This window comes from Amphiprion ocellaris, chromosome 3 (genome assembly GCF_022539595.1).
Source record: "Amphiprion ocellaris isolate individual 3 ecotype Okinawa chromosome 3, ASM2253959v1, whole genome shotgun sequence".
In the NCBI taxonomy this organism is placed as follows: Eukaryota; Metazoa; Chordata; class Actinopteri; family Pomacentridae; genus Amphiprion; species Amphiprion ocellaris.
The window spans coordinates 6,235,699-6,249,114 of record NC_072768.1 but is presented as its reverse complement, the minus strand read 5'-3'; the positions used below and the strand labels follow the sequence as shown (position 1 = coordinate 6,249,114).

Here is a 13,416-nt window from a genome sequence, read left to right as displayed (position 1 = left end):
ACCGCTCACAATGGCAGCGCAGATCAACACCAACAAGGCTAACTTGTCCAACAAAGTGCTGCTTTATTTCTGCCACCCTTTAAAACACACAGGCTATAATCTATGGTGGGGGGGCGAGTGTTTGGATTTGAGGTCTGAATCTTTCAAAAGCAATGCTCCCCTTTCTTCCCTTTTTGCTGTATTGAGGAATTCCCTTATCTTGCCTCACCAGTAGCGTAGCACAGAAAAGAGCAGGCCGCTTCATTGTCAACCTCTTAGAGTTCCAGTCTTGTTTGATAATGTTTTCTGTGGGTCACTTGACACCCCCCTCCTTCTTTTTTTTTTTCTTCCAACACCCCCACCACCACCCCTCATGCCCCCTCATTGTTTGCCTCTTCTATTATTCCCCCTAACCAGATTCAGGGTGTTTTTTGGGGTGTTTGGATGGGGGTGGATATTGAGAAGTGGGATGAAGGGAGGATAGGGAAGTTTGTCATTGGTTTGAAAAAAAAAAAACGTGAAAGCGTCTGCTAGTAGCCAGCCTGGGTGAACCTAAAAGCCACATGGAACCATATGGAGCCTCCAGACAATCAAATTACTTTTTCTTCTTACCTCTTCTTCCTCCCCCCCCATTCATCTTTCTTTTTTCTTTCATTTTCTTAAAGAAATTAGTGCAGACCTTTGCATTTTCCACCCCAAGGCAGGGCGGGCAAGTGGAAGATGTGACCGAATTCCAGCGCTCCTAATAGGTTAATGAAATAATGAGATCATTCCTTGTCCATCACAGTCTAAAGAATTGTGAAAAATGCCGTGCTTTAAAGATGAAAACCCTTAGGGAGTCCACAGAGGTTTTAAAGAATGAATGAGTAGCACAAAATAATACAATGGGCCTATCCATGCTGCATAAAATACATTTAAAATCAGAATTAGATATCTGAATAGTCCCTTTTGCAATGTTTGGCACACAAATTGCTCCTTTATTTAAATGAACTACAGCATTTAACGGCACTGGAGCAGGCATGTGAAAACCTTTACACTATGTAAATATTTGCAGTTGAAGCTGATGACAGAATTATAGCTGATATGAAGGATGACTGTTTTTGCACCTGTGGCAAAAAACATTTTTCACCATCTCCTCTAGGAGTTGCTTCCATTTGCCATGGTTACAAACTCACCCCTCATCATTTAAAAGGCAAGGTGAGCGGAGAATAGCCCGGGGGTGTTTCTTGGGATGGAGGGATATGCACGTGTTTTGGGGTAGAACTCACGCCAAAGTCAATGCCTGGGTGGCCAATTAGCAAAAAGGAAAGAAAGACCCTGTGCCATCAACCAATGACAGCAGGGGGAGCAAAGACGGGTGAAGTTTTTTTTTTTTGTCTGTTTTCCTCTCCCTTTCCTCCCTCCCTCTGTTCCTCTTTTACTCTCTAACTCTGTCTGTCAACTTGGTGTCCACAGCAAAACTCTGTCAGAATACCCAATGAGGATTACTAGACTGGAAGCAGTGGGATTTCTTGGGTTGTGTGTGTGTGTGTGTCCGTGTGTGTTTATGCATGTAAGCGTGGCTGTGTGTGTGTGTGTGTGTGTCTCACTTGTTTGTGGAACAAAAATGTCCTAGTGTGTCCCTAGACAGACATTTGGCTGTGTCCCATTGGCCATAGAGGATTACAAACCCTCTCTTTGCCTCTTCACACTGGTCCACAGTGCTCCACTGCCCCTGGCTAATGACCCAGTGAGACACATTCATTCCTTCAAACAGACCTCAGATCTGGGCTCATCCCTGATATTTCCTTTACATTAAACATTTAAAAACCAGGAACCAGGATTGCCCGGAAATCAGGGGAATTCGACAGCCTTTGGATTCTTGATTTTTGCATTCAAGTAGTTGCAAAAAATCATGTTTGATGAGCAACCGCAGAGCTTTATTCTAAATCCATTTGAAGATCTTTAAAGCAGAATCTTGATCTCAGAAGTTAATGGCTTGCAGACTAGTGCTGGAACTAAAGTTGCTGTGGGAGTCCTGAGTCTAGACGAGTGCGCTCCAGTTGCTGTTCAGTGCAACTGGGCTGCTCTAATGCTTCCAGAGATCAACAGGGTGGTGGTTTAAGCACTGTTAGCTTCCAGGCCTGCTCATTAGTGATTCAGGAGTAGATGGAGTGTAAGAAAGACCTGTGGGAGCCTGTCTTCTAGTCTCCTTCGCTTCAGCCTTCATCTTCTCACTCTGCCCCTCCAGATATTCCACTGAGCTGATCTTCCCTGACACCACGCAAAGCCCTGAACATGTTGCTTCCAGCAAAACGACCTATTTATACACATCGGGGTCGAATGGAACACTACCTGCGATAGGAGGAGCTAATCAAAAAATGACGAAAGGGTTCATTTTAATGTGGAATGTGAATGTTATGATTCGTCTATACCTTCATTTAGTCATTTGCAGAGACTTTATGCGCATGTATGAATCATATATTACTGAAAATGATCTCATACGAGGTCCTTCCATCCTGCATCACTTGTTTTCTTCATGCTGCAGGGGAAGGTTGCGTCACAAGTAAAGCTAATATTAGCTGCCTTCTAATATCCCCATTAACCTTTCCAACAAAACCACTGGAAATGCATCAAAATGTGTCATTTCTTGTGTTTGCTTATAAGTGCAGTACGTGCATGCGCGTACGAGAACGAGCGTGTCAGTGCTTTTGCACAGGCGGCCCGTTTTAATGAGTCCAAGCCTCCTCGTTGAAATTGAGAATAACTAATGAGTGCGTGCCGGTGGCTGTGCGCGCCGTTGTGTGCAAGCATGCAGTTTTGTGTGCGTCCGTGCGCACGGGTACGTGTTGAGGAGCGCAGGCCTGGAGTGGGGTGCTGCTGCTGCATTTGGGTCTTTGTGGCCCTCTGTGAAGCGGGGTCGACCTTGTGGGGCTCTCCTCTGGGGCCCAGACAAAGCCAGTGCAGGATTATCCACCCCGGGACAAAGTGTGTGATTACCATGAGAAAACAGCCAGCTCCAGCCCCATAGCCAAGGACTGCCAGGCCTGCTGGAGAGGTGGGCCGCCACTCATTAGCTGCAGGGAGAGGCTGAATGCGGGCGCACACTCACTGCCTTACATACACACAAGGAAACACAATGACGCACACGCACGCAGTGACACCCATGCTCATACTGTTACACATGTGTATGCATGCACAAATGCAGTTTGTAGCTGCTGTACACAACTATACGTTTATTAGCTCCTCATAATGTTTGCAAACCTTGGCTCTTGTATTACTTGTAAGCTGCAATGTATGTACATGTATGAGACTATTCCAGAGAACATTGTTCCCATAGAGTATAAGAATGCAGCCACTTGGAAGGATTTCTTTTGTATGCAATTCAAAACATGCAAAAGTAAAAGTAATTTACTGTAGCATGAAACAAGTTTCCCCATGTTGAATTATTCGTGCCAAACATTAACTTTTAATTAACCATATGTTACATTTGTTTTTGCCTAATGCAAGTAAAACTAGTGAAGCACATTTTTTAAATGTATTTTTGCATCTAATCACTATACTGTAACATGTTACGGTTTTGGATTTTATTTCAGCCATTTCACAAACTCAAAACATCCGTTAGTTTTAACACTTGTAGCTGTGCATTACTACTTTGAAGCAAGTATGCTGTGCATTTGCAGCAAGAGTGTGTGTCCTGCAACGCTCAGACTGCCGACGGTGTCCCGCCTTGCTGCGATGACCCACAGGCCTTTTGTAGAGTTTGCATCTCAAGCCCCTGATCAGTGGATTTCCCACCTCTTCACTGAAGAGTCCCTCTGTCTACCCTGGATTAAAGGGATGAGCTGATACACTTCTATCTCCTCGTCCATCCCTCTGTCTCCTCGGAGGAGGATGAGAAAAAGATGCCTTTTGTTGGATGGGAGGCGAGCCACTCGAGCTAGAGCTGGAGAGGGTCTGCGACGGAGGAGATTTGGGGGAGGAGAGGTACAGAAGGAGGGAGGATGAGAGACATGATTATTGATGAAGAAGACGTGTTGAAAAGACGCCTACTGGGAGGTAGCTCAATGCATAGGCACTAGAAGATGCCAGGACACGCAAGAAGTGAGAGAGAGAGATTTAGAGTGTATTGCTTTAATTGGGTAGCAGCTCTCGGTCAGTGAGGAGGTCAAGAGTTCGGTCCCCTGCCACTTTGACCCCTCACTGTTACAGCAGTGTTTTTGTCTGAAGCCCACTCCTTTACATTTCTTTGTCTTTCACAACTTTGTGCTATTTTACGACCTCTTTGTCTCCACGTTGTTGGGAGGGGTGGAAGTAGTAGTGGGCCGGACAGACTGAGCTGGTGGGGAAATGTATTGCCACAGACATATGTGCTGCTGAAACTTGTACTATTATCCAGTCCAGTTCTATCTTCTTTTCCCCGTTGTCCTCCTCTCTTATTTATACTTCTGGTTCACTACCTCCACACTTCTCTCCGTCTTTTTGTCCATCTCTTCTCCCTTCCTGTTCTTCTTTTCCTCTCCAGGGTGGGAGACAGGTCACAGCTGTAGGGGGACGGCAGGCCTGTCACGTGTTGCTTTGTCTCGGCCTTCACCAGAACATACCACCACAAGTTACCCGGGCAACTGCCTTTCCTTTTAACCACCGTACTGTAGTTTGGAGGAAATGGCAGCATTCCTCCTTAGGCCAGTATTCTCCAGCGACTCCACAAAAGGTCACTTTGACTTTTTAATTTCCCTCCTCTGGGTATGATTCATGATTTGCTCTCTTATAAGGGGCATGTTGATGTTTATGTTTGACTTCTGGAAGAGCTAAAATAAATTTAGATCTGACTGGACACTCAGCTATTTATCTACCTGGAGATGGCTGCCAAAGCACTATTCGCTGAAGCGGGAATTAGTGAATGTCACGAGAGAGAAATGAATCCCGGTGCGCAGCTCTATAAATATTTGACTCTCCTTCCTCGAGCTCTCACTGTGAGAAGAGGCTCTGCCTATTCCTGCTCTCCTTACCAGAGGGAACAGGGTGGCAAGTCGTCTGATTAATTGACTTAAAGAGAACATAGATCATGTTTTTTGGGAGACCTAGAAAAAGTTTGGGCCTATCCTCTATATCCTACAGAACATCTTATTCAGCAGTAAATTTGAGCCTGTTATCAGTGAAACATTACACCACTAAAGCATGCCCCGTTTCTTCCCACATTCTTTTGCAGTCGCTTCTTTTCGATTTTTCCCTCAGTGCCCAATATTCTCATTACTGTGTTTATTTCCTATTTTTAGCCACTCATTAAATGGATATTTGAGTGTTTTTCAGCCTGTGTTTTATTTGTTCAGCCTATGGGTCATACTAGCTGGATCTCCTCCAGCATTTTGGGAAATGCAACTTATTGGATACCCAGCCCGGTGTTCCGGAGGCAGACACCTGTGCAGCTGGAAGCCTGACACAGACAAAACAGTGTGGCAGTGCTGCAAGCCTCTTATACATTTCCAAATAAATCATGCACCATTTTAAACTCCCTTTTTCTGCACCAGATTTTAACAGTAAAAACAGCTCATCTTCAGACTGAGCTAACAGGACTAGCTGCAGAGTGGCGACTCTCCCAAATCTCACTTTGCATAGTCAGAAAGGTCACAATTTTTAGTAAAAGACACTCATTTACAGCATCTGAAATTTATTTAAAGGCAGACCTAAAGACACACATTAAGTAAAGTAGGTTGTGAGATTTAAGGAGGTTCCGGTTCCTCTGTCACAGGTTGCAGGAAAATCTATGCACATCTTCTTTGCAATATGCCTCCCAAGAGAACAGCTTTGGAGTGTGAGTCTGTGTTTAAGTGTATGTGTTGTGCATCACGCTATGAGATCATCTGTGAGTATCACAGATGGCCTGGGGTCCCTTTGCTGACACGACTCTCATTTATAACCATCAGGGGTGGATGCTGCACCCCTTTGCCTGCTCGTTCCCCATCTCTCTCTCCTTGTCCAACACTCGCATATACACACACAAACTGCACTCTACCTAGCAACGCTCCAAACTGAATGGCATCACACAGCTCTGTGGTCCAACTCTATAGTCAGCGGAATCAATAGACGGCTGACGCTTGAGGATCTGGCTGCTGTCCACAAGGGGGACTGTTTGTCTGTGCTGATCAGTCATCACAATAACCACTGAATTATGTCATCTGCTGTTCTTCCAGAATCCCAGTTTTGGCAAAAAAAAAAAAAAGAGACAAGAAGAATTTCTTTTTTTCTGAAATTTAAAATAAGAATAAATGAAACATGTTAAATCCTTCTCTTTTTATTCAACAGTTACTATGAATTTTTGAATTCCCCAAGTAAGGGAACTCAACAAGCTGTTTCCCCCCCGTGCACCCCCCCATCATCCTATCCATCAACACAGCAACCAGTGATCACTGAAGAAAAGGGATCAGCTCCTTCTGGTGTGTTCCCTCGGCCCATTTAGCATAGGTCCCCACCCTGGGGCCTTTGGGCATGGCTCTGTGCCCTGACACAGGAGTCTGGGGGAATGCACACCCTGCTGAATGCTTTCTAATAGCTCCGAATGGTCCTTAATGAGCTTGAAGATGCAGTGCTCCGTATGGCGATGTTCACCTGGGAAAATCACAATCTGTGCACTCGAGACAACCGGTCACAGGCCCGCATGTGTACACACACACACACACGCACACACGCGCGCACACACACACACACACACACACACACACACACACACACACACACACACACACACACACACACACACACACTGAAAACCAGAAAACATTGAACTGGCTTTTTGCAGCCTCAGCACACTATTGTCCTTTTGGTGAATAGAGCTGGAACGTGGTCAGTCACGGTTCCATTAGGGCGCTGTGTGTTTGAGGACTGATTGTGTGGTGCTTGTGCTTCTATGTCTAATTGTGAGCTCCTCCTCTCCGTCCTTGCAGCTATTCCGTATTTCACCACGTCCGTCTAACGTCTACAAGAATAAATATTGAGCCAACCTTTCCAATTGTAAAATTCACAGTCACTTTTCCTCCTGCAGCCAATGTTTCCTTATTAACAATCGTGGTTCAGCCCTCCAGCCCCTCTCATTCCACCAGTCTGCTATCTGCCTCACAAGTCTCTGGGGTCTCATAAAGTAGCACACTGAATTTGGACAATCCAACTTGTACTTTCCTTTACCTGACCTCATTAATAATTTCCTTGTCTTCTAACCTTTTCTGCAAAATCCTTATCCTCAACAGTTTTATTTTTAAGCTTTACTATGGCCTTTATTGCACTCCTTTCCTTTACTCCTCCTCAGGAATACCATCTGCAAATGTGTGTTTTTTTTTACTTGTTTTTATTACCCGCTTCTTATATTTCTCTTTCATGCATTACTTTATGTTTGTGTCTGCTTCTGTCTTCTCTCCCTTCCACCTCCATTTGTGTCCACACAGCTGCAGGACTTGGTAACATCCATGACCAGCAGTGAGAGGTGCTCTATCAGCAGAGGGTGTGAACGTGACCAAGCAGGGACTTCCCTCTCTTCAAATGGGCCACAAAGGCAGGATGGTCAGCAACAGAACATCAGCACCAGCAGAAAGGCACCCGCTTTTGTTTGCATTTAATGGATGCTGCCCATTCACTTAGGTGCTCCCCTCCTCAATTTTAGCTCTTTTTAACATTTTCTGGCTCCTGTCTTCTTTCCTTTCAGCGTAAACCGTGCAATAAAAGGGTTTTCTCTTTCTTTCTTCTCTTTCAGTGCTATCAGAAATAAAACCTTTGCTCCAGCAGCATTACAGTTGAGTGCACATATCACAAAAAAGTCAAAGGTGTCTTTGATGTCAGCCTATGTAAATCCTTTACTTTATCCATCTTTCTTGAAAAGTTCCTGCAGATGTGGTCCGAGTACCCCGCCTCACCTGAGTTTTGCAGTTCCACTTCATAGAGCATCAGTGGTCAGGTCAGCAGAGCACGGTGAGCCTCGGCTTGTGGGCCCCTGAGTCAGGAGTTCAGTGCCCTTACTGCCCCCCAGAGGGAGTGCCCGTGGACGCAAGGGGAGGGCCAGGGCGGCCCCGTTTGACAGCTCAACACACAGGGTCTGCTGGTGACCAAGGGGCCGTCGAGGGGGCCTTAACTATACTGCTTTAGATAGCACCACACCCTGGTTCCATCCCCCAAGCCTCCGGGCTGTTGTTCCCTCGGAGAAGAGGGTGTGTTTGCAGGAGAGACCAGGCGAGGAGAAGCATGGCCCGGGACAAAAGGCAATCCTCGGGCCAGCACTGTTCTGCATGGTAGCGGCTGTATTCCTCCCCCCCCCCCCCCCCCCCCCCCCCCCCCCCCTCTTTTTTTTTTTTGCCTTTTCTTCTCTTTGGGTTAGCTGCCTTTGTGGGGACATGATGGAAGCTGGGGGGCAGATATGATGGATGGAACCGGGGGGCATGGACGAGCTCTGGGAGAGGGGGGAGGCCCAGTGAAGAACGGAATAGAGGGGCCCAGTGTCGTGCTCCCTGTCTGAGAGGAACGTGCGAGGCATGGGGTGGCCCTGGGTGGTAAAGGGACACGGGCTGGGGGTGTACGGTTTTCTATGCTGCCTTTTTTTTTATTTTTGAAAGCGTGAGGATGAAACTGGGGGAAGGGTGCAAGCGCTGGTGAGAAGGAGTGTGGTGAAGGGATGTGTGGGTCCATGTATGGATGAGGATGCTGTTGCAGGTGGGGAATTGTTACAGAGGGCGGTATATATAGAGGATAAAGAACAGCTTTTAAGCATCATGGGGGGTAGAGATACCCTGATGAATTTGCAAGAAAAGTCTGCTATAAGCAGATCTGTTCTCAAGTTGACTACTATTGCAACAAATGGTGCAATAATCAAATATTTCCATGCAAAATCAATTGGCATTAACACACATCTGCATACCTCTGAAAGTATGTCCTTAAATATGTAAGTGTAATTTTTTTTTAAAGGAATGAGGATAAAGTATTGCACTGTCTACTGCCTGTATGTGTGTGCATGTAGCGAGCGTATATGTGCACACATACTGGGTGCTGCTGTATGTGGAGCTCAATTCTCTTGGGGCGAAAAGACAGATGAGGGTACAGACCTGGGAGGAGGCCACAATATTTCATCATAGACAGTATAGAACCAGGGCTGGATAAATTGTTTAAAATAATCATCATATGACCATCCTTTGGCCAACAACATATAATACCACACACACGCTACGTGATGTTGTCATCAATTCTGAAGCTTCACTTTGGTCTCCCTCTGCCCCTGTACCTTGTGTAATCTCTGAAAGCATCTTCTTGTTTATTACATTACATCATCAGAGTTAGTAATGCGAGTATTCTTGAGGGAATTGCATCCTCCACTGACCTCCTTACTGCACCTTGCATTCTGGAATGTCCTCTCAAAGCAAATCAATGATGGCCTTTTTCTGGACCCGCTTCCCTCTCCCACTGTCCACCTTGCAACGTGGAATGTCCTAATCCACAGAGATACCCTGACAAGTGCTTGCAACCCCAGGAACACCTTTCAGCAATTTGCATGAAAAATCAGCCCCCTTTCAACCTCCCGACACATTCAAATTGAGAATTTCTTGCTATTTGGCAGGTAATTGCAAAAAGAAATGTGACGTTATCAGGAGCAGGATCACTGTGTGCTGCTCCTTTATCTTGTAAACCAATTATTTGTTTTCAAAGCTGTTTGGATTGTTGCTGAGGACACTGAATGGGGCTCTTAGACAAGCAGTAAACGTTACAGCCTCATACTTCTCCTACTGTAGACCCTCAGACTAACTGGGGCTCTTTGTTGACACACGAGGACCACCTGCTGCATGACAAAACTCTTACGCCACACTTTCCCTTTCCTATCCAGTGAATCCTCCTCCTGGTGCATCACAGATCGGGAAGAAACAAAAAGAAAAACAGGGCAGACGCCAATCTTCCGTACATCAGATACCAATCAGGGCCCGGCAACCTGCTGGCATCCCTCTGGAGGACTGAGATCACTATCTGGCAACATGCTGGTTGTCCAGTAGCAGGCAGCCTGGTGGCTGTCACCCAGTGCCCAGAGAGAGACATCCTCTTAGGGTTGGGACAAAGGTGGCTGGTCCTCAGGGATTACCCATTAGCATGCTAGTTTGTGTGTTTAACACTGGCCTGAATGGAAAGGACAAGAGCCAACACCCCAGTCTATTCTTAAGCAGGGAAGTGTTACTGTTTCAGCTGCTAAGGCTGCTCTGACTTATGCATATATACGCATACATGCATATATATAAGGGGATTGCTGTTTCTATCGGTATGCTGACTGGGTCTGTGTATATTTTGGCAATTGAATTTTCCGTTCTGAAATGGGTATTGAAAAACAAAAAACGAATGGTTATTTGATTTTAAAATTATAAAATAAAATTGAAATACAAGGCATTTTTCCTTTTCATGATCAAAAAGGGATATATGAAATTTAAACAATGCTTTGATTTTCATTTTATATTTAGAATAACAAAAAAAAAATAAATAAAGCCAGTAAGCGACAGAAATGAAAAAAGGTCAGTTTTGTCATTTTCTGAGACCGGAAGTGGTCATCAGCAAGTGTGGAGGAAAGAAAAGCTCCATTCTCACTCCGCTCAGGATAAACTGTTATTAAAATTGACTTTAAATTTAGCTTCAACACAAGATAAAAACATTTACTTTCATTACTGATATTGTCAAGTTTTAATAAAGTTCATGCTACTTTTATAAAATGATGAAAGTGAATAAATTGTATTTCTGTGATCTGTGTTTGATTTCTGTCTTTTCTCCTGTCATCCAGATGTTCAGAGGGAGATGATGCCACATCTGGTCCAGCTGATGGAAGGTCTTGAAGTTCTCTGACTGGCCTCGACTGAAGATGGTCGTCTCACTGGATTTAAGGTTCAGATGCTCAGTAACAAACTCCACCAATGTGTCAACAGGGAAGCTTTAGGTTTATTAAATGTTGCTATGAAGGTTTCGCTGTTTTTCTTTGTGAATGCAATGTGCTCCAACTGAAACTTGAATTAGAACTTAGAAGTAAATCCTTCCATCTGAAAGGATTTAGTTGCATTAATAACCTCATAACATTCTAATTTTTATTCCAGTCTTGGTTGGAAATAGAATCTCTGTATTGATTCAGGTAAAAACTGAACTTCACAGCATGTTGGAGCAAAACAACCAGATGAAAACTGTGATGGTGTTGGATTGTCAGACCGTAATGTTGCAGCTCAAAGCAGCTTTTCTAGCTCAGTTCATTCTGACATTCAGCTATGAATCAACACAGCAGATGGTGATCCATGCTGTGGAAGTCTCACATCTCCTGATTTAATGGAGCTGCTTTGCACTTTTTACACTGTTTATTCACCAACACTTTATTTAATAAAAGTCCCATCTAGTTTTTATGAGGAATGTGATGTTTTAATTTCTCTGTGAATAACTGCAGTCTAATGCAACAGCTGGAATTGTAACATCTGTCCTGATATTGATCATGAAGTATTGATCAGAATACTTATGGTTAGCAGTCATCCCTGAAGTTTTACATTAAAATCTTTACTTGTGTTGTGAACTTTGGTAAGAAGCAGAAACTTTAGCGTTGCCATGGATACATGAGTGTTAAATTCTGTCCATGTTTCCATTTTGGGAAATGCAGTCCAGCAGATGAGTTTGTTTTTACTGCCAGCTACCATTCAGTCTATATTAAGAATAAATAAATGTGCATAATGTGGAAATGAACAGATTTTATTTTTATTTATTCATACAGGTGCTGCAGGGAAAGTTACATAACGTGAAGGAATTTAGTCTCACAATAACAGACAATAAATATTATCCGAAAGTCTCTAGAATATCACGATTTATGTAAATTTACCTCAATAATATGAATGTTCAGGTTAAGATTGTGCTGTGATATTTGTTCTGTAAGTTTAGCTGATTAAAGTTTATGACTGCACTACGATATTTTTTATTATTTAAATTTACATCATTGTTATAATATTTAGGGTCAGACCCTACAGTGTTGAGATTAAGAAATTAAATATTCTATAAAATGTAAATACACTGAACTCATTTGGATATATTTAAGTGAAACTCTACAATATTATCTGACATAAATCTAAATCAAAATTTTAATCATTTTTACTCCAAACATTTACTGGACTGATTTAAATATTAAAATCACTCCTTTCTAATCCTTTGTTGTACGTTCAAACCTGAGGCCTTAAATAGAAACACACAAGTATCTGATTGAAGGAACTTCTGCAGAGTCCTGGTTCCAGAACATGATGATAGAATTATAGACAAACTTTAACAAAAGCTGCCTGAGAGTTGACAGGTGTTTATGTTAGATTTCTTCACTAATTTAATGAGAGTTATCAGCAAAAATCAAGTGTTCATTCGATGAACTTGATTTCCTAAAACATACAGAATTGGAGCTCATATCTTTGGCAGCTGTAAAGTTTCTGCTCCTTCAAAGTTCACAACACAATGAATGAATTCCTAAAACACTCTAAATGCTGGAGAGCGTTTGTGATGCTGAAGCAGTGATCAGTTTTTCTGTTTCTTCTCTGGAGATGCACAATGAGGGACGTCTGCAGAGACTGAGAAAGAGTCTCACCACATCCTGACATGAGGAAAAAGACTTTATTGAAGACTACAATGAGAAAAACTATCAGACAGCAGACGGCTGCATTCAAGGTGAGCTCTGAACATTTGATCTGGAACAGGAATTCAATAACGGCAGCATGAGCTTCATTTCAGTCTGTAGCTGCTGAATTCATGGATGAATCATCTGGCACTAGAGAAGAAGACCATCAAACATCCACGTCAGCTGATGGAGGTCCAAGAGCCTCACCCAACAAACAACCTACAGAGTGAAGACCTCAAATCTGATTGGACGGCCTCCTATTCAGCCACATGTGTGAACAAATGCCTCTAAGCTGATTTGTTTTCTAAAATAAATCTAGTTTGAGTCCTAATCTATGCCTGTGTGTTTGCTTCTTTACACCACTGTTAACAGTTTAGGCTGTTAGATTGTTCCAGATAAGACAAGTACAAGATTCTTCAGAGCCGTTCTACCACGAGCCTGACAGGAAGAACTCCAACAGCTACTGAATGTTCCTGTGGTCCCCTCAAGGCTACAGGAGGAGCCTGACGAGGACGAGCCGGTCCACCTGATGGCGGCCAGTCGTTGCGGTTCAAAGGCAACACTGACTACGTGGACTTCTACTGGACCACACGGAGGCCTTCAAACCGGACCAACAAGTTCAGGTTAACTTTTTAGGTCTACACTGGAGGATTTTAGGTGGAATTTTCTTCCAAATGGTCTTTTAGTCTACATTTAAGGATGTTTAGGATGGTATATTCTTCCAAACGAACTTCTCAGGTCTACGTTTCATGTGGAATATTCCTCTATACTAACTTTTTTGGTCTACATTGAAGGATTTTTTCTAAACCACCCTTTCGGGTCTGTAT

At 43.7% G+C, this 13,416-nt stretch overlaps 1 protein-coding gene across 7 annotated transcripts in view; it reads left to right on the top strand.

The window, feature by feature from the left end:
- phrf1 (PHD and ring finger domains 1) overlaps positions 1 to 12,920 on the top strand; it is an 82,529-nt gene extending 69,609 nt beyond the window's left edge. For 4 of the 7 annotated variants that reach the window (XM_055008480.1, XM_055008471.1, XM_055008465.1 and 1 more), the window contains exons 19-20: positions 7,398 to 7,590; positions 10,748 to 12,920. In XM_055008480.1, the coding sequence (XP_054864455.1) occupies positions 7,398 to 7,568 (171 nt within the window). In that variant the 3' untranslated portion in view covers positions 7,569 to 7,590; positions 10,748 to 12,920. The remainder of the gene's footprint in view (positions 1 to 7,397; positions 7,591 to 10,747) is intronic. The other 3 variants (XR_008600831.1, XR_008600826.1, XM_055008484.1) reach the window with 3 other exon arrangements.
- Positions 12,921 to 13,416: the final 496 nt, after the last annotated feature.